At 36.1% G+C, this 27,616-nt stretch overlaps 1 protein-coding gene across 1 annotated transcript in view; it reads right to left on the bottom strand.

Annotated features, from left to right (window-relative positions):
- The window catches only part of CNTNAP2 (contactin associated protein-like 2), a 1,035,043-nt gene that overhangs the window by 319,591 nt on the left and 687,836 nt on the right, over positions 1 to 27,616 (bottom strand). The window contains exon 12 of the mRNA XM_008633839.2: positions 8,874 to 8,993. Within this exon, the coding sequence (XP_008632061.1) occupies positions 8,874 to 8,993 (120 nt within the window). The remainder of the gene's footprint in view (positions 1 to 8,873; positions 8,994 to 27,616) is intronic.

The raw sequence follows: 27,616 nt of genomic DNA, 5'->3' as shown, positions 1-27,616 counted from the left end.
CACTCACATTCTTACATAATCTGCACTAATTCACTTGTTAGGAACTCCTGGGAGGGAGACATGGGAAAATCTTCCTGTACATCTCCTGCCTGCCTGGGGAAACTGCATCTGCAGTACTTTCTCTAGATGTGTGTGTACAGATCAACATGGGTATCCTCTGCAGCTTATTCATTGCCCAAGAAATTTGTTTTTAAAACTCATCTTTCAGAGAATACAAGAAAGCAAGAGAGAAAGCAAGAGCATACAAGAGAATTTTTCAAAGCAATAGTGACAACACAGCTTACCTGCCCTTCTAGACAAATTTATTTGGAAAATTACACACCAGGGTGGCAGTGCTGCACCTTGAATGCTGGTTGGAAATTCTAGAGTAGAAAGAATCTCTCTTCACTCTTAGAAGTTGCCTGTAATTGTTTCATCCCTTGACTATCTGTTTCAGAAATAATACACCATTTGTGGTCTGAACAGGATTTTAGATATTTCCTCTAAACTAATCTGCTCTTTGAACAATTAGCTACATTGATTCCAATTTCAGCGAAATTATCAATAGCAACAACGCTCAGAACAGGTAAACAGTGTTCTTCCTAGTCCCATGGTCAACAAGACAAGACAGTAGTAGCTGTCAATAAAAACAGCCCTGGATAGGGCTTGATGAGATGTTCTTTGCACTGTTGATTAAGGACAAGGAAGCAGTAAGAGAGAAGCACATATGGGAAAGCATTTCTGTATACCACAAGTCCCGCATGAACTTACTGACTCACACCTTCCAGGCTTTGAGGCAGTACAGCTCAAAGCCCACAGAAGCATAGAGCAGCTTTCCCAGTGGTGTAGTGAGTAGGCAAAAACACACATCTCACAACATCTGTACCCCCCTCAAACAACAGATAAACTCTGAGAAAATATTGTCACCAAAATAAAATAAAATTTGCAAACCCCCACCACCAACTTCCATTATTTCAGGGGTTATTGAGTTGTCTAGCCTTAACTTGACCTTAATCTTCTGACCAAAAGAAGTAATAAAAGTTCTACAGAAAATATAAGTTTTGTTTGGCCTTTCAATAATATTCTCTACAGGAGCAATTTTCTAGGGATAACTGAAGCATATCACTGGCCTGAAGCAGCTTGTGCCAAGTTCCTTACATCCCCAGTAGGGAACAAGTGTGTGGGAGTGAATCCAGAGCTAAATATTTGCTTCTAACATTCACAGTAACAGTTTGAAGTAGATGGTACTGATCATCATTTTATTTACAACCATCCCTTTTTTCTACTCCCCCAGTTATGGGCATATTTCTTGAAATATAGGCTTGTGGGGTCCTGCAATGCACAGAGTTCTAAAAAGAATTGTTGTATTCTAATTTCTGAGAGCTTGGTTTCCAATGAATGAGGAATATTTTCTGATTGCAGATGATGTCAGGATTTTTTCTTCTCCTAGACCAGATAATGAGACAAAACAAAGAGTCTGCTTTATTTTCAACTAAGTCTGCTATGTCACTCTCAAATGTCAATTTGTTCTCATGCTTTGAGGTCAGTACATGTTTAGTCATCTTATGCCTGATGTTATGGATGTTTGCTCCAACTATGAGCATGTGAAATACATCGAGATGATGACATTACATACTTTTATTCATGTACATTCTTATATGATGCTTCAAAGTCTGAAGTGGGACAGGAAAAAAGAGGAAGAATTAAAGGAATGTAGTCAGACATCCAGAAATATTTCTATTACTTGGTGACTTGAAAAGCCACCTTGAGTGTCAGTGATAAAGCTTGTTCTCTTCTGAAACAGCCCAAATCAAGAACTTTGTCCTGGAGGCAGACTTCACATCATATTTTTTTGCTTTATAGTTTAGATATTTTCTCTGCAGTTGCACGCTGGGGAAGCTTTTCATTTTCTACACATGCAAGAGTGACTGCAGAAAGTGTCCAGAGATATTCCAACATGATTTAGAATCATGTGAATTTAACATGATTTACTCAAACCCTAACGTTATGACACCACATTTTTGTTATGAAACATTTCTGCTTAATGAAGTTACCAGGTGTTGATTTACAACCTCCCCCCAACCCTGCCAACATTCTATGTTTTTATATTATGATGAGCCCTGAGATTATTAAAACCTTCATCTCTGTGTGTAGGCTGTTTCTACAGCAGTGTATGTTTAAGTTTTGAACTTTATAAAATAAAAGTAAAAAACAATCTCACAATCACATGGCCCTTAAGCATGGTTTTATCAGGCTGTAGTCCTTTACTCTTCCATCCTTAAAAACCTTACAATATGACAAACTCAACATGCTGTGACAGAACACAGCAACAGACTCCTCTCACTCATCCCTTGCCATCGAGACAGCAGCTTTAACCAGTGAAACTCAAACAACTGCCAAGCACAAGGGTGCCTAACAACATCATGTTTCAATGATAACTTGAGGCAAATCCAACAAACCAAACAGAAGAACATCCTAATTTATTTCACAAGGACCCCAGACAGCAAGCTGCATATAATCAAGATGAGTCCAGGTAAAGGCTGACAACTACAGTCTGTCAACTGACTGAGGCTGAGTGGAAAGTTGTATCCAGATGGAAAAACAACCACAACCACTTTTGCAGCAAGTCAGCACTGTGTTCCACAGCATGGGGGAGAAACACACTCGTCAGATTTTTTGAGATACATTAAAGTACCACAACGAGCAAGAAAGCCAAACTTGGCATAAATTAAAAATAACAACAAAGAAAAAAGTTGATTACAAATGAAAATATGCACCAAGGAAACCTAGAATAGAAAGGACATGCCTTGTAAATAAGAGCAGATGAAAAATATAATCAATGAACTAACGCTGAGATGCAGGATGCTCCAGCCAACTTGGCAGGCAAAGATGTAAATATAGTCTGTTCTGTTTCCAGGTTTCTCATGAGTCTACTATTTTACTCTGATGCTTGGAGGATGAACTCACCTTAGGAAGAAAATCTGCCTTCAGAGATGCTGCTCTAGACATGATCCCCTGATGCTTGAATGACTAATATTTTCTTCTTTCCCAGTATTTTTTCTCCTTTCTTTATACAGAGAGTCTAGCTTGATAAGTCAAAACAACCAGAAACAGTGTCTTAAATGCCTTGATGATTTTCCCCTTCTTTTTAATTTTTTTTTCTCTTATGGTTGTTTCTGCTGTTGTTTCATCTGCAAGGAAACAAGCTTGGATACTCTCCAACAACAGCCCAAATTAATTTCAATTATTTGTTACTCTTTTTACATCTCAAATGTAATTTTACCTTGCAAAAATGACTAACAGATGTTAAAAATGTTAAAAATGTTAAAAAGCCTCCAAAACCCCTCTACAATGGAAAGAAAAGTGCATGAGATGCTGTTAGAAATAAAGTCTTCATTTTACATGTAAGAATTGAGACAATGAAGCTGTTTTTCTCCCTCTGTTTTAGGCAAGAGATTCAAATTTTATTATAATAAGCTTTCTGCAGTGAGATTACACTAGACAAGGTCTCTATACTTTTATTGTCACTCAACAACTTAGCACTGCCCAATGACAAGATTTTGCTTATTGCCTTTAAATATGCATCAATTAATTCTATTTTAGTTAACAACTAAAAAAAAATATTGACTCCTTCCTAAATCTTTACTTTATTGAATTAAATTGCTAAAATTTTTGTTTCACATGTATTTTTTTATATACACATATATATAAGCATGAATAAAAGTTTTGGTACCTTGGAAGTTCAGTAATGCAGTTCTCAGGTAAGAATTCTCATCTGAAAGAACTGATTATATAGATATGAGCAATAGAATAAAACATTTAATTCTTCTGGGGCACTCAGTATGCAATGATAGATGGCACATTTATATTCATGCCATATGTTTCTACCTATGTCGTAGTATAAAGCACTCCAGTGACCCACTATTTACATACAGAAGAGAGAAAAATCACAGGATACAGCAGTTGTGGTTGTTTAATGTCTGCTCACAAAGTCATTGCAGTAATTATTACATGTGCCACTTCTGTTAAAAAAAAATGAAGAGAGAGAGCAGAGAGGAAAGAGGAGAGTTGGTAGAGAAGACACCTCGTACATTTGACCTTAATGAACAGGCTATGAATACTCATAATGATTTCTCAAACTGTTTGAAGATGAGCAGCTTGAGGCAAAAGAATTGTACTAGAAAGGAGACAGGCTAAGTACCACTCAAATGGAGTCATTATGCTTGCAGCTATTTGGATCCTGAAATGAGATAAAAGCTGCACCATGGAGGCATAAAGACTTCAGGACCAATAGAAAGAATTAACTGACATATCTTCTGGTAAAATACATTAGGAAACCTTTCAGTTCTACTTTGCATCAGTAGTCTAAGTGATGAAGCACTAGAAACAGCAAGCTATGATTTTCCTATCCTCAGCTTAAAGCCTCAAGCAACTACAGGAGTGCTGATCTGCCTCTCCCACTGACATCCCCTACAGCCATTAGGATAAATAACTGAGCCCTTATGGTCCCTCTGCATTGTTCCTCTACTTATTCCTCACTCTAAAAATTCCTGCAGGACAACTGCACAAGGTAAGATCTTAATAATCTTACTCATCTGACACCTTTTCCTCATGCTCCTTGTACCAAACAGAGAAAAAAAGAAACATTAGAAAGAGGGAGTAATCAACTTGTGTTTCGTGTCTTTCTCAATGGGACTGAAACTAAATCTGTAAGAGTAAAAGGAATTCAGGCCTAGAGATTAAGAAATTTTATACAGAGTATGGAATGAAGCTGCAATATACTCAAACTCTGCACTAACAAATTTAGGATATTAAGATATTCTAAAAAATATCTTAAAAGAGCAATTCTTTCCACTACAGCTACTGCTCTAATGACAATTAAGGAGAAAACAGGAAAGGTCAAACTGGATACTGAGAGAGTAGCCCTCCAACTTTGGAAAAAACAGTTGGAATGCAGAGTCTAACTTTGCCTGGTGGACCTGCCTCTGAAAGAGGCAGTAAGATCTTGGTCTTAAGAGGACAGAGCTTTGAAAGAGTTCCCGGTTGACCTTAGCCACAAAGGAGGCTAAACTGAAAAGCAGTGTAGTGGTTAAACTTCCTGCCATAACACAGCATCAAGGAATACTTTTCCTGTAAGTCCATTAATTTTAAAATTTCCAACTCTCTACCTCTAAACATTTCCAATACTGTTTAAAAAAAAAAAAAAAAAAAGCAAAGAAAATCTTCCTAAAATTTACATAGCTCCTACAGAACTACTATTTGGAAAACTGCACAACATGAGCAGCAATGCCCTAGATTTTGGAAAGCTGTTTGATTGCATCAGCAACAGACAGTTTGAAAGTGATTTCTCAAACATTTTCATTCCACTATGAAGACCTAAAATCTAAGTGCTTGGCTCCTCTTCACTATCAGAAGAGAGCTCTCAGTACACAGTTTATTTGGAGAAGACAAGGACAAGAGAATTGGAGGGAGGAGGTCAGGGATTTCTTTGAAAATAGTTTGTAGAGACCATGAACTGCTGTGGGGAGTACATGCAATTACATATTTCTGACTTTTACTCCACTATTGAATTACCAGCACATCTTAGAAACTAGAACAATTTTTGGTTACCACAGCAACATCTGTGAAGGGGAGGTCTTGTCATGACACTCGCCAGTTTACTAAATTAAGACATACTAAATTTGGATATGGATTATGCCCAGAAATATGCCCAGACAGCTGTCTTCTGCACCACAATTTTCTCTTTTTTTTTCTTTTTAATATTTTTTGGCATATTAGGGTACACTAATGCTTTCTGACTATAGATTCTGTAAGTGAAATGCTGATATAATGATGAAATTATGACATTTGTGACTCAATATTTATGATACGGTATATTAAAGGACTAAAGACCTAATTTCTCAACAGACAATTTCAGGGATTTTTGGGATATTGCCCTTGCCCAGAAGGCTTATAGTCAAGGGAGAGTTCAGCTTACTATCCCACTTTTTGCACCAACCAGTAAAACTATACTACAGGAATTGTGAAAGCAGTACATAGCTGTTAAGCCACCTTGTTTTGCAAAAAGATATTAATTTTGTCAATAACCCTAGCTTCGTGGACTTGCTTTGTCTAGGAATGGAACTAGCAAGTTGCACTTTACATTGCATTTTTAGTCATTAAAATGTTCTCTACTTGCTGGTTTCACCTGAATAAAAGAAGGCATATTTAAAATGTGCATTAGTATCTTGAGTAGTAATTTAATATAGAAGTTTTTGTTTAACATAGTGGAAGAATAGGAACATTTAGATTTAACTCTCAGACTAGAGATGAGAATATAGTTAAGGATGTCTGTATTAAAATAAAATATCACTACCTTGCCATATGAAGATTTTTTTTCATTTAGTATACTCCACCTATGACTCAGTATAGCTAAATCTGCAGGTTACTTAGTTTTATGTTCACAAAAAAATATTTAATTGTAATTCAGCTAGTTTAATTTATTTTTTTCAAATATTGTTCTAGCAATACCATAGACCTGCACAAGCTGGATACTAACATTTTTTGAGAATTCTGCTCTGATTCTAGCATGCTTTAGTACTGTTTGGTGTATGACAAGATATGTATCATCACTACAGAGTTCTACAGAACTGTGCTATTGAGGAAGCAAAGTCCTCAAGTAACCCCCTTTCCTTCACTAGTATGCATGTTGCTGGTAATACCCTATATAGATTCAGAAAAAGATTTATGGCGGTGTGAAATTTCTCCTAAAGTTGTAGCTCTTTACAGTCCAGTCTTAATGCCTCAGATGACCACTAATTAAAAGAAAATGAAAGCTACAATGTATAGGCACTACACAGTATGTACACAGGTGATGAGCTTTGCTCAGCTGAGAACAGCAGTCAGTTTTAGAAGCACAGATTAAAATTACTTTCCATCAATTTTCACATACCTCTCGCAGTTATTTGCATTGTAATGAAGAAATAGTTTTGTTAGGTCTTTATTTTTAAAACTGCAATATTTATATGGATATTAATGCAAATTGACTTTTTCTTGCAATATTTATATGGATATTAATGCAAATTGACTTTTTCTTGTAGGAAAAAGCTGCTGACGAGAGCGATCCAGTTAAAACAGAAAACTGCATTTTTCCACAGTGTGCATCATATCCAAGTGAAGGGAATGAGAACGAAATCATGTATCCTAGTATTCATGATCTCCTTGCACTGGTTAGGAAAAGGTCACATTTATGTACTCTGAAATTGTTTTGTAGATGAGAAAGGTTAGTAAAATGAAATTATTACTTTTACTTCTCTCTTTTTTTTTTCCAGTGTTGAAGAAGCTACTAGGACCTTCTGTTGTATTTTTATATTTAACACAAATGAGCAATGCTGCAGTACTGGATGGGTTTACTTTTCTGTGCCTAACACCGCTAGGGTGGTATATTTTTAATTTACAAATTTACCCTTGAAGAGTAAACAAAAGCTATAGCTAGCACTGAACACTCCAGTTCTGAAGAGCAGAAAACACTTAAATGACAGCATTCTTGGCCTTGTTTCCTGCAGTGCCTGCCTGATTAGTTACTGATGCTGTTCAAGGTGCTAGTTATGATTTAAAAAGCTCTAAATGGCTCAGGATCAGAAAGAGTGCCTTTACACGTGTCTCTCTAGTCCAAACAGGATTTACAGCACATCCAGATCTTAGATCAGGCTCCTTATTAGGTATGAATTTATTATACAAACACAGACATTAAAGGCAACATGGAACAGTGGTATTCTCCTGTTCTCCAACAGGCTGTCTACCTATGAGCACCTGATCTGGGGTTTGCTGCATGTGCCATGTATCCCTTCCCAACTCTCCCATCCAAGTTGGATAAAATCCATCCCATAGGGATATCCCACAGATATGCCCAGGTTTCTGCCTCCAGAAGAGTTGTGGGAGCTTCAGCACCTGTGATCTCTAAAAAGTCCGATACACTATTTCAACCTATAGTAGTGCCTTCACCTTCATGTTGGTGTTGATGGAGTTTGAGGACTCAAGCTTGTGCCAGATTTTCAATGCAAACAGAATGAAATTTGAACTTCTGTTAGGCAGACACTTGGGGAAAGTCAGAGTATTTGTTTGTTTTATCAGCTACCCAATATTTCATATCAGAAAAAGTGCAGAGACAATTGCTGTGCATTAAGAGAACAAAGAAATAATATATTCTCAGTGCAGAAAATTGCCCTGTTTTTCATTATCAAATTTTCCTGCCTTAGTCATGGCAATGCAGATGACTAAGTTTGGATACTTTTTGTAAGAATACAAAACTAGTCTTAAAAGCATAAAATAATACATGTAACAAAATCAAAATAAGTTAAACTAGCTATATATATTATCTCCAGAGCTTAACTGGTGTTAGAAGTACGTATCTAGTTTAAAAGACAAAACAGACAATAAAGAAAACTCAATTTTTTTGGTTTTTTTGTAATTAATTTCTATTCCCTGCTTGTGGTTGTAAGCTGCCTTCTACAATACCCCATGAACCACAGATACTACTGAACTCCACTATGTTGATATAAAACAGTTTTGGTAAATTGCCATATCTATCTACTTTTTCTTTATGTTCCTTAAAAAAGAAAAATTAAATGATGCAATACTGAGGATACCAAGACCTATTAAGATTAATAGGTGCAATTTAAAAAGCTGATTAAATGGATTAACTACTGCCTTGCTCAGACTATCTTGAATGGTGGCTGCAGATTTGATGATCCCTCTCATGAAAAGCTCCCAGTAAATATTTTTCTTTTTACAATAAATATGAACTATGAACGCTCTCTTTCTGTTAGCTACATTTGAAAAAATAAAACCCAGAACAAATCCCACAATCCCCCCAACTCCCAAACCAACTGAATTAGTAAATACAATGCAGTTACCTGTCATGTTGCAGTACACTTTCAAAGGTCCCAGTGTCCCACTGCCATCTGGATCTATCCAGTAGTAATTTGAAGTTTTGCCCAAGTGTTTGTATGCTTCACAAGAGAGTTCGTAAATAGCTGAAATGAAATCAAACAGAGCAATAAGAATCTTCGTAACTTGGGGAAAAAAAATCTGTAAGGACAATTAATTGATCCTGTTTATATATAAAGAAATGTACCTTTGACATTAAAGCAATGTCACTGATGTTCACAGAAAACAAAGTATTTCCAAAATTGTAGAAGTGATTAAAAGCTCGAGGCACATAATTTCTTTTTTTGTAATGTGAGAGAAAGCCAGAATAGGAAGAGCTATTGTAACAACTTGGGGAGAGGGAGGAACAATAACACTTTTTCAAGAGTATATTTAAACCATTTTGACAGTATAGTTCGTACCTTTGTTTACAATCTTTTTAAAGTTTCTATCACTGCTATTGATACAACATACTTTTACCCTTAAGCTTTCTGTCAAGAGATACACTAAAAGAGCTTATGAGTTTTCTCCCTGTAAATTTTGTAATTGTCCATGTTTTATTACAACTCAGAATAAAACTGAGTTTCATAATTGTGAAATTTCTCACTACATGTAATACCTGTCTACACAGCTGTGCAGTTACTCTTTTACATACATACAGAACTAATGCTCTGTTCCAGCAAGCTCTGAAATGTCACAATATTTGGTGGAATAAGTTTAATTGATTTAACCAAGAGGTTTGGTTAAATTTTTCCTTGAATACTGCTTTCTAATTCAAGTCATAAAATTGTTTGTCTAACTGTGTTATAATGAATAGCTCAGACATAATAATAAGCATTGTAGATAGAATCTGTTCTAGTAATTCCCATATTTTCTTAGAAATGTACAATTTTTACAAAGTTATGTGCATTAAATATGAAGAAATAATTTTATGATAAGTAAAAAGTAAAACTGATAATTTATATAAATTGTTGTGTGTGTACAAATGTATAAAAGTGGTCAATTATATAAATATTTTCCTAGGCAATCTTAAAAAAGGAATGTGTAATGTGGCTTTGTTTTTAAGGACCAGATGGCACAGCTTTTTTGTTTGGAATCAATCAATCAGCTGCTAAAAGAAATGAAATGTTTGTTTAACCAGACTTCATATCCACTCTAAAAATTCATCTAATTTGCTGGCAATTCTTGCAAGCAATGTCCTTGCTAAGACTGGCTTTATTTCAAATGTCCATAAGGACGAGCTGTTTTGCTGGGCTCTGATGGTGATGAGTGACTGATCACATACACATTTAAAGGCCTCTAACCAAATACCAAGACATGAGAAGGAAAGAGGAGTTAAAAAAATGTCAAATGTTGATGTGGCTCGAATGCAAAACTAAAGGCTGTTATCTATCTACAATTTCCTTGTGATGCTATAAGAGAAGGAATTTCCTGGAGAGTTTTATGTGTTCATTAGAGGATATAAAGTCAATTTCATACAAGTAGATGACACTTTAATTAAATTGTGAAACATTCTAAGGCATTTTCCCTTTCTCCACAAACAAAGGTCAACATATTCTTTCATTATCAAGGAGACTCTGTGTCTGTTTTCAGACGCTTAATGCAGAATTCATAAGGAATTCATAACCTATTTTTTTCAGAAGTATTTCCCTCACTCTCTACACACTACCTAAACAAAATTAAAAAATACTAACTCCATCAATGTATAATTGTTGTGATACCGAGTGGCAAATTTTAATGGATGCACTCCAGGTCAAGTCAAGAAGATAAGAAATACTGTTTGTGATCTCGCTGAAATATTGTGTTTTCATTTTCTAAACTTTTTCAGAAAACCAGGGTAACTTTGTCTCTAGTAAGCAGACCTTTATGTAAGGCCATATGACATTTTTATCCAAGTTGCTACTTTCGAGAACACAGGCCAATATTTGTACAGAAATACTGCTACAACTCAGAAAACAACATTAAAGAGTGTTATATGGAAGTAAAATGTTTTTATAGAAAATTAAGGGGTTTAGATAAAACAACCTTCTTTCTCTTCTTCTGGAATGGGAGAAATAGAAAGTGGTATGTGGGTATTAGTTTTATAGCACAGAAAAGGCTGCTTTTTAATAAGTCAGATCTGTCAAACTTCAAAATTATGTTGAACACTAAATAATAGAAAGTAGATCGTTCTTCAAATGAAGACAAAAGAGTGGGATATTCTAAACTAATTCCACTTGTGAAAAGTGTTCTTATGAGTGTGTGATGGTTTTCTGGGAGGTATTATGCACATGTATAGAATCCTAGAATTATTAAGGTTGGAAGAGGCCTTTAGGACCATCATGTTTAACAATCAACCTATCACCACCACCAAGTTCATTACTAAACCATGTCCTCAGAGTGCTGAATCCACAGGTTTTGTTGAAGAGCTCCAGGGGTGATGACTCCACCACTTCCTGGGCAGTCTGTTCCAATGATTTACAACCCTTTCTGTGACTTTAAACCCCCTGGAACAACTTGAGGCCATTTATGTAGATGCATAAACATCTTAAAAATGGGAATAAACAAAAGTGAAAAAGTAGGTTCCAGTGCAGTAAGCAGTAACATAAATCACTTCACAGGAACATAGGAACAAAATGAAGGGACAAGTGAATCTCATACACTGACAAAGTAACCAGTAATTAAAGTGCAATAGGAAACAGCAGTCATGTTCTGGTGTATGAAGAAAACTGGTGACAGAAAGATCTTATTTTTGACTTTGGATGACAAAAGGTAGCCACTTACATAAAGAAAAGAACAAAAGCAGCAAGCACCAGGCAGAAGGCAACTCTGAAGTGGAGGAAAGTAAGACATGATACCACGATGTCAAAGTGGATGAAGGAATAGAAAGGAAGACAGCACAGGATCACCTTATAAGCTACTACTCGCTTTTGTAAACATTGCACAAAAAGATCAGTAGTGTGTAAGACAAAAGGAGAACAGGTAAAAATAGAAATTAAGAAACTCAAAGAAAACTTAGAGTAGAAGAAAGGACAAACATTTAAGGAATGCTGTTTTAGAATTCACCCAAGCACACTAAAACAGAGAAGAAAATGAAAACAGAATACAAAGAAGAGACCATGGCAGAATCAAAACAGCTTAAATGAGAAGACTGATAAAGGTTATAATAAAAAAGCAAAAAAATCTAACTGAGCTAAGAAAAGGCAAGTAAGCAAAATGCAAGATTTGGATATAAATTTTACAGTGTTCACATGTGAATTAGGAGAAATAGTTGCATATATCCACATACAGAGGAGGCAGAGGGAGAGAGGGAAGGGCTGATTCTGTCTGGAAGACAGGAAAGAAAATAAACAAAAAAGAGGAAGAACTAAGGACACAAGGGCAATAGATTTTTGCTTTTCTAGCTAGTAGAAGTGAAATGCCAAAAATGTATATTTGCTTTCTTGGTAGCTGGTCCAAACATATAACATATGTAGTCTTAAGGGACTTCAGAAGAGTATTAAACCTCAAAACCTTCCAAGCTAAATGTAACACTCACATGCACCCTGATGACCAGGTAAGCTATTTCTAGCATAATAAATCCAGTTGTCAGTTTGTTAGGATTTTTTAAAGGTCACTTATATTCTTTCTGAGGAGAATAGGGGGGAAAAAAACCCTCCCTACAAACAGCTTCTTCACTCTTTACATGCTTTCATATTACATCAAAAATTGTCTACAAGCCACAACAGGTGAGAACCTGGTCAGAACAATGATCCAAGCTCTCAGAGTCAGGAAAAAAGTGTGCACAAAAGGAATCAAAACTAGGAAGAGAAGAGCACCAAAAAATGCAATAGCCTTTTAAAAGTTTAATCTCCTGAATAATACAGATCAAACTGAGACCACCAAATCAATTTCATGATAAAATTTGAAAGGGTTTTCTGTGTTCTAACATGAAAATAAAAAGTTTTAAAGCCAAAACCATAAAAAAATAATAAATTTCACTATAAATTTTGGTGTGAAGCATCAAGCTTCTCTAAGCTTCTTAGTCTAGGCAGAAAATCCAGTCATTTTAATTAGCTAACAAATGCAACTATGAATGCACTTTGAAGTTCACCATTGACTAAGCTAACATTCACAACAGTGGATTTGAATGAGCATGGCTTGAGAGAAAAAGTATCTTTTGTTAGAAAGGCTTCATTAGGTAAGTAGGCTAAGGGGAAACAGCCTAGTGTGAAACAAATACAACAAACCTTGTAGCTATACAGACTTAAAGAGCATTTTTATTGCTGCTTTTCTTCATGGGTTCTGAACACCAAAGGGGAGGTGTTAATGGACGAGGAAGACAACACTAATTTCTGAGTTTTTAGGATCCTCTATTTTAAACATTAGAGGAAAAGCAAATAGTTCAAAAAAGAGTTTACAGAATAGCTTTTTCTGGCTCAAGACTGTTAGTCAAAAGTTGGAAAGAACCAACACCTCTTAGATTCCAGTGGCCCTTAACTGATTGAGGGAAGCAGATGTTCTCACTCCTGTTTTACTTTCTGACTGGTGTAAAGATCAAGGGATAATTTTCCTGCACAGGTGGCACAGCTGCTGGCTATCTCCAAAAAGCAGAATAGCTGAATGACAAAAAGGATTTAGAAATTCTGTGGCCCTATATGATATTGCCATAAAATTTCATTAGCACCTAGGTGAACTACAGTTTTTCCATCACTATGCGAAAAGGCAGCTTTAGTTTTAGGGCTGACAAACAGCATCCTGTTATAAGTGCAAAGCTCATTATAAATAGATTACCTAGCGTGGCAGTCTGCACTATGTGACTCAATGAATGTGTTGCAATACATTTTGTTTCTGTCAGTGAGTATGGTTGCTGCAGGGAATAAACTCCTTTAAACACCTGCTAATATAGGAGTAAATCTCAGCTTTACAGGAACATAGTAAAGGTGTAGATACAGAAATATGGATGGAATTAACTGACAGCACAAGTGACAAAAACAGGCAGTGCATCAGATCTACAAAGTCCAGCTATGTCTCTCCCACACTTTCAACTTCTTGGAAAAATACTGAAAGCTAAATATACTGTGAGGTGCTTGGGTTTATGTCACTCAAACTGGTTTCAACTCTTGATCCCTGAAAGCACAAACACAAAAGAAGGGGGAAAAAACTCCAAGCTTACTCAAGAAATAGCTGCACACTGAAATATCATACCTGAAGTTTATTTTAAAAGAATAAAATAAGATTTGTTTCTTTGTTATAACATATATTCAGAAGATAATTGGAAAATGGAAAATGTTAAAAAATAAATTTTTATACATCAATAGATGTACACTGCAAGCTCCTGCTCTGTCAGCAGAATTTTCTTTCTGTGCACATCCACATTAAACCTATACTCATCCCTCACTCATTCCAATTCTATATGGTGGAGAAATGATGTCTTACTGTTCTTTTAAAATAGGTTAAGAGAACTAGATATTTCATCATAGTCAAAGCAAGATACACATGAGAGAAAAAAACTCTCCTGTATTCTGACAGAAAGAATACACAAAGCTGCTGGGTTGCTGTACTAGTTCAAGTATATTAAAAATTTTTTAAAAAACTCCACAAAAAGCCAACATGATGCAACTCTACTTCAATGATCTTGCTATTTTGTGGGACAATGTCTGCAATGGTCAGAACCAAACCTTATGTCCGCTGTTTTTTTCAAGTCTGGATATAAAAATTCTGTAGCTTGGAACTCATCCCTATGACGTCTAAGAACAGGAAAAGTAAAACAAATTTAAAAATTCATTCTTCAGTTATAGTTAACTTAAACATATGTGCTGTTAAAGTCAGACAAAAATAAGTGTGAACAAGTATTTACTTTTACACCTCACACTGTGAGAAGTAATCCTTTCAGATATGACTTTGAGAGGAAATGTTCTCTGAAGCAGCTTTTACCATGTTCCCAAATGTTAGGTGTGCCCTTGTTCATTTGTTGTTAGAAAAGAAAATGTGGTTGGAAACTTCTGCTGAACATTCCTGGGTTTGGCCTCTCCACCTTTTTAGGCTGCCAGTTTACAGAAGCTCACAACCCCTTCAGCTATGAGAGCTCAAATCAAAAATTAATCACAAATCAAAACCCAAGGACAATCACCCACTACCAACATCCAAAAAACTCAGTCAAACTGTGACAGAAGAAGGAAATGGAAGCTAAGGAAAAAACCATCACCATTCTGGTACAGAATTGCATATGTATCTAAAAATTCTTTGAGCTACTTGAACACAATTCTATTTATCGTTCTAAGCGTATGTGCACTCATCTAAAAAAAGAGCTCCAAAACATTAAAAACACCTAACACCATCTGGTCCTGCACAGAAAAGGTTCTAAGGTAACCAAGACCTCTGTTTTAGGATTTTTTTCTTGTCATTTTTACTTATACACAATAATCTTAATGTAAAAAATTAAAAAGGTAATGAAACACTTGGTTTACTTTCTACATACTGCCAAAGACCCCTTTTAAAAAGTCCTTCTTGATTAAAAAAATCTCGAAAATATTTGTTAAAATAACACTCCCCTAAATAAAAGGTGGCAGTGAAGAACAACAACAAAATCCTAACTGGAAAAAAAAAAAATTGTCTTGCAACCCTAACAGTAGTTCTTCATGATGGTCATGATGGACTCTTAGAAAGACCTTTCTAAGAGAACTTTCTGCATGACCAGAAGACCACTATACATCAGGTACTTGCAGCTAGGATACCCCTGTAAAATTAGGTTACCTTGATGAGGAAAAGCACAGGAAGCAGCACTTTCAGCAAAATATAGGGCTCTAGTGGTACAAAGCTGTAATACCTTAAAGGCTGCTGGCCCTCACAATGCAGGAAGCAGCTGTGGCTGCTCACCTGGACAGGCCAGAGCAGTAGGAACATGCCAGCACACTCGGCTGGCTGCAATAGTGAATTTCTGTGCCCAGTCTATGGGCATTTGGAAACTGCACCTGGATGTGTCAGCAACTGCAGTGAAGTTCGCGTCCAGGAAAAAAACTGAGCTTCCAAATGAACTGCAGCTTTATGCACATCCTAAATCCGGTGTGTACCTAAATTGTACTTAAAAAGATTAATTTTGACATCTGAAATGGAATGTACTGTGATGCCTAAGGGAATTCCAGAAATTTCTTTTTGAAGAAATATAACTATTCTAGGCACAGTTACAGTTCATTCAGTTACAACCAAATTATTTTCCGGGCAAAAAACAAGGAATAAAAGAGTGTCCCAATGTGATATGCCCTTGCCAATGCAATATCACCTCATTATTAAAGACAGTGGAAAACAGAAAACCTGCTTTTCCTGACTTCATGTATAACTGAAAATTTGAGTAAACTAAAACCTCTAAAGCCCTGAGAGTAATACTTACAATTTGTGTGCTCATGTTGCATCTACAAGAATACTAATTCTACTCTGTTCTTAAAGAAATGTTGCTATACATGAACAGCCACTCAACAAAAAATACAATTTTCACATATAAGGGCCATTAGGCAGTTGGTAAATTTCACTGTATTATAAGAGAATTGGAGAAAATTGGATGGTACCATGAACAAGTCCACCAAATCACAGCTGTATATGACATGGCACATGCTTTAGCCACTGATTTTTCCAGTTGTAGTAAAACCTGGATCAAGCCCTATTTCTCAGCCATGAGCAGGCTACATCCTCAGCCAGAAGTTGAACCGAGCTACTGCAGTCCCAGAAGCACAAGCAAAACCAACCCCTGGCATCTTCAAATACCTTCCCAGTGAAACTGAGATCTGTTTTTTTTTTTTTTTTCTGGGTTATCATCATTTTAGGGGCCCTTAGTTTGCTCTCACAGCTAGCTAGGACAAGCACATGAATTCTAAGAGCTCAAAGCTTCATCCTTTCACTGTCACTACATGACATTAACAAGAGTCTTTTCCACACCACACAACTATTTTACTCATGACAGTTCAAATACTAGTTAACTTAAAGCCCAAGGGTTCAGTTCTCTTACCCTCAACATCACATTAAATAAATACTGAATCATTCTACAAGATTATTCCTGGAAAAAGTAGTTAAATTACTCAATTTATGTTTGAAGAAATAAGTGCTGAGGTAAAAAGCAGAACCTATTTTGTGGTCATAATTAGTATAACAACAGAATTGCATGGCTGTGGTAAAACCTCAATATAATCTAATCCACCTCCCTAAAAAGCTCAATTACATCCATGTATCATTCCTGACATATTCCTGTTTAAAATTATGTAAATTCCTTGACACACCAAGGCAGCGTAGAGCTCCACCAGCCCTTCAGCATCAGCATTTGTCCTACTCTACACTGTGGGGCTGTTCGGCTGGAATTTAAACTCATCATTTCTCTTTCTATTCACAATGAATTTGGAAGATAAGTTATTGCACTCCTCCTTGCAGCCATCTTTTGTCTATTTGCAGACATGAATCTCTTCTCTACATTAAAATGGCCAAGTTTGTTCATTTTGACCACTGGTTTTCTAGGTGCTAAATTATCCTCTCTCTTCTCTGGACTCTCCAATTTTTTCACGAAGCACAGCATATGAGAGTGGAAAACGGTCAGTACAGCCAGATTAATTTGCACATTCCACAAACTATACTTCTGTTAATTCATCCCTAAATGATGTATTCTTTATTTGCAGGATCGTAAGCAATGAGCTTCAAGGCAAATTAGTCATTAATAACCACCACTTCTACAAAACTGAATACAAAAAATGAAACAAAAGTCAGCAGTTTTTCTCAGCCATTGCTTCTACAATTGATTAATCCCCCCTAAGCATAGTCCTTCTAATGCTCAGTTGCTTTGCAACTCCAAATTCCTAAAATAGCTTCCCAAAGGAAAAACATTCTTCTATTTTGTATATGTACATAATAGTATACATATAATATTATATACATATGGATTATGTACTATATGAATAAAAATATTATATAAATAGCGGAGAGGGGTTTTTTGTTTCTTTTTTCTGTTTGTTTTTCTTTCTTTTTTTTTTTTTTTGTTTGTTTGGCTTTTTTTCTCTTTTTTTTTTTCTAATTAATAGGGAAGATAAACCAACAGAGGGAATTTTAGTGCTTTACGTCTGGACTAGCATTCATTTCTGTCCATGGCTGCCCTGGCTGTCATGCCACTAAAACTTTCCAATAGGAAAGCTCCTTCATGACTGACCATAAGCCTTCTTCTCACTGCCATTGATTTAATTTTCAGCCTTTTAAAAGCTTCTATATCTTCCTCACACTCTCCCTCTGCCTTCTACTGTGAGCTAATGAACTTATAAAGTGTTCTCATCATTAGTATAATATCCAAGTATGCCCCACAGAAACAGAAAGGAAATTAAATGCAGTAAAAATCAAAAGAAGATATATGGAAATTTGCAGATTTTGTGTCAAGTTTACTGTAGGCTTAGCTGTGTCAGTGATAAACATAACAATTACCATTGCTTTTACCATTGTGGTAAGAAAGGGAACAAAATTGAGGCTGTGCCATCAGAGTGAGAAACAGAGCACAAGTTTATTTGCCACTGGGATAATAAAGAAAATTACTACTATAGGGGTGAAAACTGCAATTTGAGCTACTGCACAATAGCTCAACCCAGAAATTTGCTGTGAATACAGAAAAAGCCTCCCCATTAATGGCAAGATGAAAGGTGCTTCTGTTTTTCTCTCAGCTTTGTTCTTTGCTTTGGGCTGGGAGAAGGGGGGAAGAGAAAAATTAATTTAAATCCAAATGGCTGAACCAAAATGGATTTTTAAACAAATTTAGCTGTGATTTTAAATTACATGTCATAGATTAGGCAATTAGCATCTTTGTAACAGTGTCAGCCTACAGACATCACAAGAAAGTATAATTAGACACCAATTTTTAACAAGGTGCTTTTGTGAATTAAGTCATCCAAGGATACACAAACACAAAAAACACAAACACCAACAAAACCCCTCAAAAAAACAAAAAACAAGCATGGGTTTCAGAATTGAACCAAACACTGTTCAGGCTAGAAAGACATCTCCACCTATGTAACAATTTCATTTTAAATCTGGATAGTGTTGCACATCTGTGTAGCTGTAATTCATTACTGGGACCTGCATCTGAGAGGGAAGACTGTCAGAGAAACTCAGATATTCACCATGCTTGTGCTGGTCTAACACTGGGCCCAGCCACTGAAAGCTTCAGAGCTGCCTGGAGCTCGTTTGAGTCTTCTTCAGCTGAGAGATAACAGGAACACTGCCAATATCATCTCGTTCCCTTCTTCCACCTATTCCTCTCTTCCATGCAAAAGCCTTCAAGGTTGTAAAAACAAATTTTGAAAGGTCCGTACCCTTAAAGAAAAATTATGAGTTCCACTCCAATTCTCACTTCCTTTGTGTTGCCAGGGTAATGGAAAGGAGAAGAGACAAGGGACAAGCCTGGATTTAAAATTTCCCACCTGTGTAATACAAATCCTTGGTTTCTCTCTACAGTGAACACAGACACGCAAGTGAAAACCTCAGGGCCAAAGCAGGGGAAATAACTTCAATAAAGTCAGGTCAAAGATACAGATTATCTAAAATCTTATTTTAACACAGGATATCTGTAAGTGGCTACAAATAACAAAGACACTGAATAAACCAAAGTATTCTCCCTCACCAAGTATATACTGGTTCTTTCCTGCCATGGATATCAGAGCAGTTGATCTCTTTTCAGACCTGAACTTCCTAATCAGTGTTAAATAATGCTCAGATGAACATGGAGATGTCCTCATTACACAGCTTTGGTAGAAACTATAGTGTCACTTTTTGTTTATTCACAAATATTAGTATTCCCAAAATCCATTACCCACATGTTCATTTATAGGACTGTAATTCAGTTTTATTTTTACCTCAACAGTTGTAATTTTCACCATTTCCTGTCCTTTTCCTTCCTTTTCCCCACCCCAGATCCCTAAATATGTTTGTATCCAACCTTCTTATAATTGGCAATTCTGTGAAGGAAAATATGGTACCTTTCTTGTCTGTATTTACTAAATACAAGATATATTTGAGTGAAACTTCAAGTTATCGAAAAAGAAAAAATCCCAAACAAACCAACTGGTCAAATAAAATAAGATTTCTTAAAAATCTCAATTTAAAATCTTATGTGTGAAAGAAACCAAAACACTAAACCACAGAACAGTAGCTTGTTTACAAAACCACTGCTACACACACAGACAGACACCTAACCAAATAATGGGTTTTCCAGAGGAGCTGACCACCTATTTCCACCACCAGGAAAGAACTAAAACATTATGAAAACAAATCCTCATATCAGCATTTACATTATCTCAATCAAAATGTCCTCTATCAACATGACACCGATTTAGAAGAAATGCATCATGCTTGTCATTTTCATTAATCACTAAGCAACTTGCAATGCCAACAGAATTCAACGTTTTTAACTGACATAAAAATAACAACATAAAAATATCAACAGAAACATCTGCTCCATGTCCCCTTTTTTCATTCTTTCCCTGTGATGCTTTAAAATGGCAATGACTGTGTCCTGGCAACTTCCTAGAAAGCACTTTTACATCTTTTTCACATAATGGATGAGCTGTGAAATTAGTAAGATGTGAGATGGGTACCTTGGGGGTTGCCCTGGCTGGCACACACTCTATTTTGTCAGTATCTGTTTCAATAGCAGCACTGTAGAGTATTAATTTAGACTATTTACTGAGGGGATGAGAATATGGATGAAGTGTCAGGTTCTGAGAAAAAACGCCCTTCTGTGCACCTACAGAGGAGCTTAGAGAATCAATGGCAGGACAGAAGCCAGAATAATACCCTGCCAGGCTGCTCCCAGGCCCACCACAGGAGCCATCAAACCATTCAAGGCTCATCTGCACAAGCCCAGAAAGGGACTCAAATCAAGGATGCACAAAAGTTTCAGACAACCTGTCTGGGGCTGTCACAGCACAGCCTCAGCTCCAGTGTGTGGGCATGGAGCCCATCACCATGAGTAGCTCTCTCCAATACTTTTCAGAGTAAGGGAGTTGCTGCCTTGGAGGGTGACACATCATGGGATGCATGGAAAACATAGCTCAGGATTGCACAGGATTTATAGGATATTTATGGATGGAATTAACAACAGGAAAAGGCAGAGGGCTAGGCATTTTGGAGGAGGAAATAGGTGTAGGAAAAAAAGAGGGGTAAGTATAAATAGTGGTGTGGTAAGTATGCTTGCCTGATTGCATCCTGCATCTGATCAGCACAGTCTATTCTGCTTTCTTGTTAAATTCCTTTCCAAATCTTTCCTGGGCATGGTGCTTCTGTGTGCACACATGTGTATGTGGCTGTGAAGACCGAGTGACGAGGAAAATAATCAGAGCAATTATTAGAGAAAGAATGATGAAAGGAAGAAACAAACTGTTGAAGTTGATAGGAAAGCACAAAGAAATTGAGAAATTTTAAAATGGGGGAAACAGAAGAGGGCTTGAAAAGGCAAGGTGTAGATAAGAATTTCAGAAAGACAGAGCTCAATTAGCCTGAGCATGAATCTGAGAAATTCAGTGGTATTTGTAGTGCTCTGAAGTAGAAGAGGAAAATATAAAGAAAACAAAAGCTAGTCACAAATGCACATTATTTTTTCCTCTCTGTTTTAGAATATCTACTAGAGCCTTCTGAACCTAAAAGTATACTGAAAATGTACCATATAAAATACAGCAGCTGCAGATACAAATAAATTTAAAGTTTTCTACACAAGTGGTTAGGCCATTAGGGAATAGGGATGGGATAAATGAGCTGTTGTAAAAGCTACATAGGGATACATTGGCTTAAAAATGTGCAAGATGAAGTAAAAGAAAGACTGCTTCAAGTAAAATAAAATTCATACCACTAGATATACAGTTAAGTATGTGTAGTAGTATAGTTAAGACTTTTACTGAGAAAATGAAAAACTACAACTCAATCAACGCATTTCAGTAGTTTTACTCATATTAACAAACTGTATTTGTATTTATGAAACAGTAGAATTTTCTATGTTTTTGTAAGGTTAGCCACAGGTAAACATAGAAGATTCCTGAGGCTTCAGTAAAATATTTAAAGAATTCCAGTAACCTGTCATTACTTCTGCTAAGAGACTTGTCTAGCCAAGATAATTATTAGCTGTCCTATCTAAGGTTGGACAAATTTTAAAGAATGGTTATGAAGCATGGCTGATACCAAACACCTACTTTTGCCAACAGATTTTGGTCCTAAAACTTTCCCTGCTTTATCTCCCATTTAAATTACACCATACTGGGAAGGAGAATAAAACTCAAACTCCTCCAGACTAAAACTACAAAGAAGCATGACAGCTCTTGGCCCTGAGTGAAAAGGGTTAATGTGGACAACTGATTCCTAAGGAAGGCATATACAGCTGTCATAAATTTATGCTGCAGTATAGTGGAAAAAAGTATTATAATGATATTCAAGAAAGGCGGTGTCCATAAACAAGAACCAAACTGAATCCAAATCCCCACCATCTGGAATATATTTTGATCATGGGGAAGTATCATAAGAGAACTGATGGTAATTATTCTCCGTGCTTATTTACTGCAGGAGCCATACACTTACTATTATAAACATAAGCATTGTTACACTAGTTATTAAAACAAATTATAGTGTAGAATGCACAAGAAGTATCCCAGGGTTTCACTCCATTTATTTAAATATTTTTTTCTAAATCCACAGTCCTATGAGATTGATCATACAGGCTTCAACACATTGGAAAATTTATTGAAAAGGTAGAATTTATTATATTTTTCTGCACTAGGTAATGTACATAAAAATGCTACAAACCCTGGATAATGTCTGGTTATCCACTGGTACAGAGTGTCTTTTAAGAGCAAGCCTAATTATACCCATTATGGTCCTCTATTCTGAATTATTAAAAAACTTTTTTAAAAACAATTTCATGTGGACAGATAAAAATATGTCTGCATGCATATCTGAAGAATTTCTCATTGCTTTGACTATGGTACACCTTTAAGAGTTGATATTTGCATTAGCTTCATTCTCTCACACCTGAGAAAACTAGGATTTGAGTGACTTCAAAAGATTTTTGTGTCTAATGGCTGTCAATGGGATTTTAATATCAGCACCTTAAAAAACTTTAATTGCAAAAAAGCATTAACAGTGAAGTATGCAGTATGTTAGATTGTCTTAATGGAAAAGTTTAAGAAAACGCTAATTAATTTTGAAGTCTTTATATGCAGAGTTCTTTTCAGTCTATGAATTAATTCTGGCTTTGATATTACGGTAGAAATGAGCTGCTTTAAAGTTATCTATTGTTAATTACATGTTCTCTTTTAACTGTCCCTTGGAAACAATATTTGGTTGTGCATTGTGAACAACAATAGAGAATGGTTACAGTAACCTGCAAAAAGCTCAGCTAATACCCACGTTTTCCCAAATGCAGGCTGCAATTCAGGAATGTTACTTAGGTAGTTTTACAAGAGTTACCTACATTGAATTAAGACTGAAAATGCTCTGAGTTAGACTCTGACTTTGGACTGTTCTTCCACTAGACCCCACCTGGTAGAAATTTAAATTCAAAACTCACGGCACTTGATTCTAATGTAGAGCTACTTATAAACAACTCAACTGTACAAACAGCTAAAACCTGAAGCCCAGTTTTGGCCCTTACAGTCTCTCTCAAAACTCAGCTGGCAGAGTTATTTCCAGCTGAATTTTTAATTTTAGCATAATTACTGATTGTTGATTATTCGTATTATGCTTTGCATCCTAATGTTCATTTTCTTCATTTTACCTTCAAATACTCCTGATGCTATTGCACATATTGGAACTGCAGCCTTTTCTGGCCTGAACACAGACCACATCCACTTACTTACAATAAAAATGCAAGTTTCTACCAATTTATTACACATTCTGCATTTCATAAACAGCTGCTGCAGAGCAGCTCTCAGCTCAGCTCTACTACTAATAAATTAGTAGTAGAAGAATTATAGTTTATAGCACTGAAACTAAGAACAGTCTGATTTTTAAACAAATATTGGAGTTCAAAATCAAAAAACTGCAATGTCCCAAAACTGAAAACAAACCCCAAAAATATTAACAGAGTAAAAAGCTTGTCTTTTTCAGTTTTGCAGGAAAAGATGAAAATGCAGCAATTCTGGGCTCTTATGTTACACATAAAAAATTACTAAAGAAGACTAAACCAACAGCTTCAGTCTTGTTTTAAAACTAGCTTTTAATAAAAAGAGGTAATTTAATATAGTCTTCAACCTTTGAAAAGACATGCATTATGTTAATTCCTTGGAAAACACATAATAAATAAAATATGAATCCACAAAAACAATTATTAATTATGATGACAATTTCTCTGAAAATCATTATTGAAAAAAGAGATTAGTCTCCTTAGAAAGGTAGCATATTGATGATACAATTCTTTTAATAAACCTCCGTAAACAAAAGTAATTTCTTTATTAACAGCCTTTGAGAACCTCTATTCTCAAAAGAAACAAACATCTGAGAAATGAGGTTTTGCAGAGCATGTATCAAATTTAAATTTGATTACTTTAGATACAGAGTGTGCAAAAGGAGGAGAAAAATAAATTGATAGCAAAATAACTGGCAGAGAACAGTCAGTAGTTGAAAGTGCTTTCTCAAGATATTATGAGCAGAAGAAAACAAAAGCCTCTTTCTAGAGATTTCAGAAGTTTTAGCTTATTTTTCACCCTCTATTTCTCTAAGATCAGCATTGCTCACACATCCATGCTTCTGAGTTTGAATGCAGAATTATTCACCTCCTGGAAACTACTTTACTCAGACTCTGGTTCCACATAGAGTCTCAAATCGGGAACTCAAAGGAGCAATTCAAAAAACCATAGGCTTCATCAGGGACACACAAACAACAGCTCACAAGAGGATGAGATGGTAGGGTGAGGAACTATACTCCCTTTTCTTACAGCATCTAATACAAAACTTAGTCTTTAATAACAGTGCTAAAAGACATGATAACCCTTTTCTCATCACCTTGCCCAGTATTAATTTCATAAATATTTCCCCCATCCCCAGTCTCCCCAAACCAAGAAGGTCTGTCAAAACAACTTTTACCATTTCTCCAAAATCACTTTCCTCAGGGTAACTTCACAGTTCACCTCCCTGCAAAGCTCCTCATTCCCATTAGTGCATCTCACAGCAGCTGTCCTCCCTCAGCGGAAATGAGGCAAACTATGCCAAACATATGAGGAGAGGGGGAATGGGAGCAACTCAGCTTTTGCCCTACTGAAAGCTCATCTTTCATGTTTTCAAAAGTAAGCAGTTTGTTTTCCCAGTATTATTTTTCATTCTTTCACATAATTCAAACAATCTATCTGCCATGAACAAGTCTAAAGAGACTTGTGGGGTCCCACTGCATGCTTTAAATACCAGGTTTCCGCTGCAGAAACTCAGCCCAGAAGGTTCTGTTGTTGTTTTGTATGTTTGCATGTTTTATATGTTTTTGTTCTGTTCTGTGTTGTCTGGTGTTGTCTTTCTACAAGTTTACTTATGGAAATTCTTGATTTGCTACTGGGAAATTATGCAGGTTTGTGTGATCTATTCAGTCATATGGCTGCAGGAATTGTGCTAAATCTCACTAAAATCAGATACTTGCATGTCCACAGATCTGCAACATGTATCACTACTCAGCTTTCTGCAGAAGGGCCAGTTCTGGAATCCAAGATTTGTTTATGAGAAACGCTGCTAAACTAAATGACTAAAACATTATGCTTCACTGGCAAATATTCAGAAATGTCGAGGTGGTAGTTTGTAACAGCCCTGCACATAAATGCCCACAGGACAACTGAAGAGGAGACTGTTTTACGCTGAGCCTTCTCAAAATATAGGACATTTCATACTAGGTTGTATCTCCCACTTCAGGTGTATTAAAAAGCAACATTCTTCCTGTCTTTGGATCAGAACACCCTTTCACAAGAATATTTTAAGTATCACAGTTTCTGAGCACAGAGGTATTTATAGTATTTTTCCTGATCAAATAATGCTTTAATATGCTTGTGAAGCTGCAAGGGATCTGCTTTTTCTAGCAAATTGGTTTGCTATCACAAAGATAACAATGTTATTCTCAGAATTCCTCCAGTCTCCAGTGAAATGGAAACCCATACTCTGCTTGTTTGGGATGACTAGAAAAATGATGGAGATTCTTTTTATCTTTTCCCTGAAGTAAATTTCAGTGCATAATTTTGCCAAAGTATGTATTTGCTTTTTCACTATTTCCCAAATTGCTGACAGGAGAACACCACTGCCATGATTTTCTTTCCCATCTAAATGTATGAAGTCCAATGTTCTGGTTGCTTTCCTGTTTATAGAAATACAGGAAAATCAGATATTACAAACTAACTGATGGAGGTCTTGCTGAAGATCAGAGCCTATGCAGATTAAATTTGTATTGCTGACTATTAATTTTGGCAATAGCCAGCAATGAGAATTGTCACGGCTTCTACAATGTGTACAACACAAATGTTTTGTACTCAAAGTGTGTTTCTAGAAAATATTAAACTCATTATTAAACCAATATTTCATTTTAGGGAGATAGTCAATATTCCTTGGAAAAATATCAATGCCCAATAGACTTCCAGTGACACTTAATGTACTTATCATTTCAGGAGAAATTTTATTCCTCATTAACTCTGAATCAGGTTCCAAAATATAGGGTAACATTTATTCCCAACAAGCTATGAGAAAACAGAGAATTCAGAGGTCAAGTTCCCTTTTATGGAAACTAAGAATCACTACATTGTTTCAAATACTGTTTTTGAAAAAACTTACGGCAAATCACCAATCTAAAAATGTAAAAATCCTGTATGTTCTTTGTCAGCACAGTTGCATTCTCGTATATTCTGATGCAATTAATGCCTCTCCTAGGGACAGGAGTATGTAAGGTTGTATTTCACCTACTGTCTTAGAGAACAAACAGTCAACAGATATGATCTGGATGCTAGTCCCTCCTATGGACTAACTGAAGGCTTTTAAGAAAACCTTTTCCTGTCTGATATTCTTGAAGGAATCTGTACAGCTGTAAAAGTAAGGACAGTGTTTGAAGATGAAATTAAAGAAAAATAACTTGATCAAGAAGAATATGTCTTTCATAAGAGTGCTCTGGAGAGATCTTTTGCATCTTCCAGTCCCCAAAGGAGCCTACAAGGGAGCTGGAGAGGGACTTTTTACAAGAGCATGTAGTATTAAGAAAAGGGTGAATGGTTGTAGACTGGAAGAGGGCAGGCTTAGATTGGATATTAGGAAGAAATTCTTTACTGTGAGGATGGTGAGATACTGGAACAGGCTGTCCAGAGAAGCTGTGAATGTCCCACCCCTGGAGGTATTCAAGACCAGGTTGGAAGTGGCTCTGAGCAACCTGGTCTAGTGAAAGATGTCCTTGTCCATGACAGGGGGGTTGGAACTCGATGTTCTTTATGGTTTCCTCCAACCCAAACCATTCTGTGATTCTATGATCATTAAGATTAATCTTTTAAGTGAAAATTGAGATTTTTGTTACTGAAAATCATTAGGAGAAGGCAAATATCATCAAAAGAGGTGCTTCTGGCTTTTTCCTAAACCTTACAAAGTTTATGCAGGAGGTGGAAGGTAGATACATCACTGTCATGGTAAATTTTGTAAGTCCTTTCTTGTGTTTATCTTAAATGCAGATTCTAGAAAAAGTGTGCTTTGACCTATATGATAAAAATCTGACAAAAAGAAGCTTGAATGATCATTAGTTATGCTGATACATGATTTTTAAAATTAT

This window comes from Corvus brachyrhynchos, unplaced genomic scaffold (assembly GCF_000691975.1).
Source record: "Corvus brachyrhynchos isolate BGI_N302 unplaced genomic scaffold, ASM69197v1 scaffold94, whole genome shotgun sequence".
Classification (NCBI taxonomy): Eukaryota; Metazoa; Chordata; class Aves; order Passeriformes; family Corvidae; genus Corvus; species Corvus brachyrhynchos.
The sequence above is the reverse complement of the archived record's forward strand: the minus strand, read 5'-3'. Positions and strand labels throughout refer to the sequence as shown.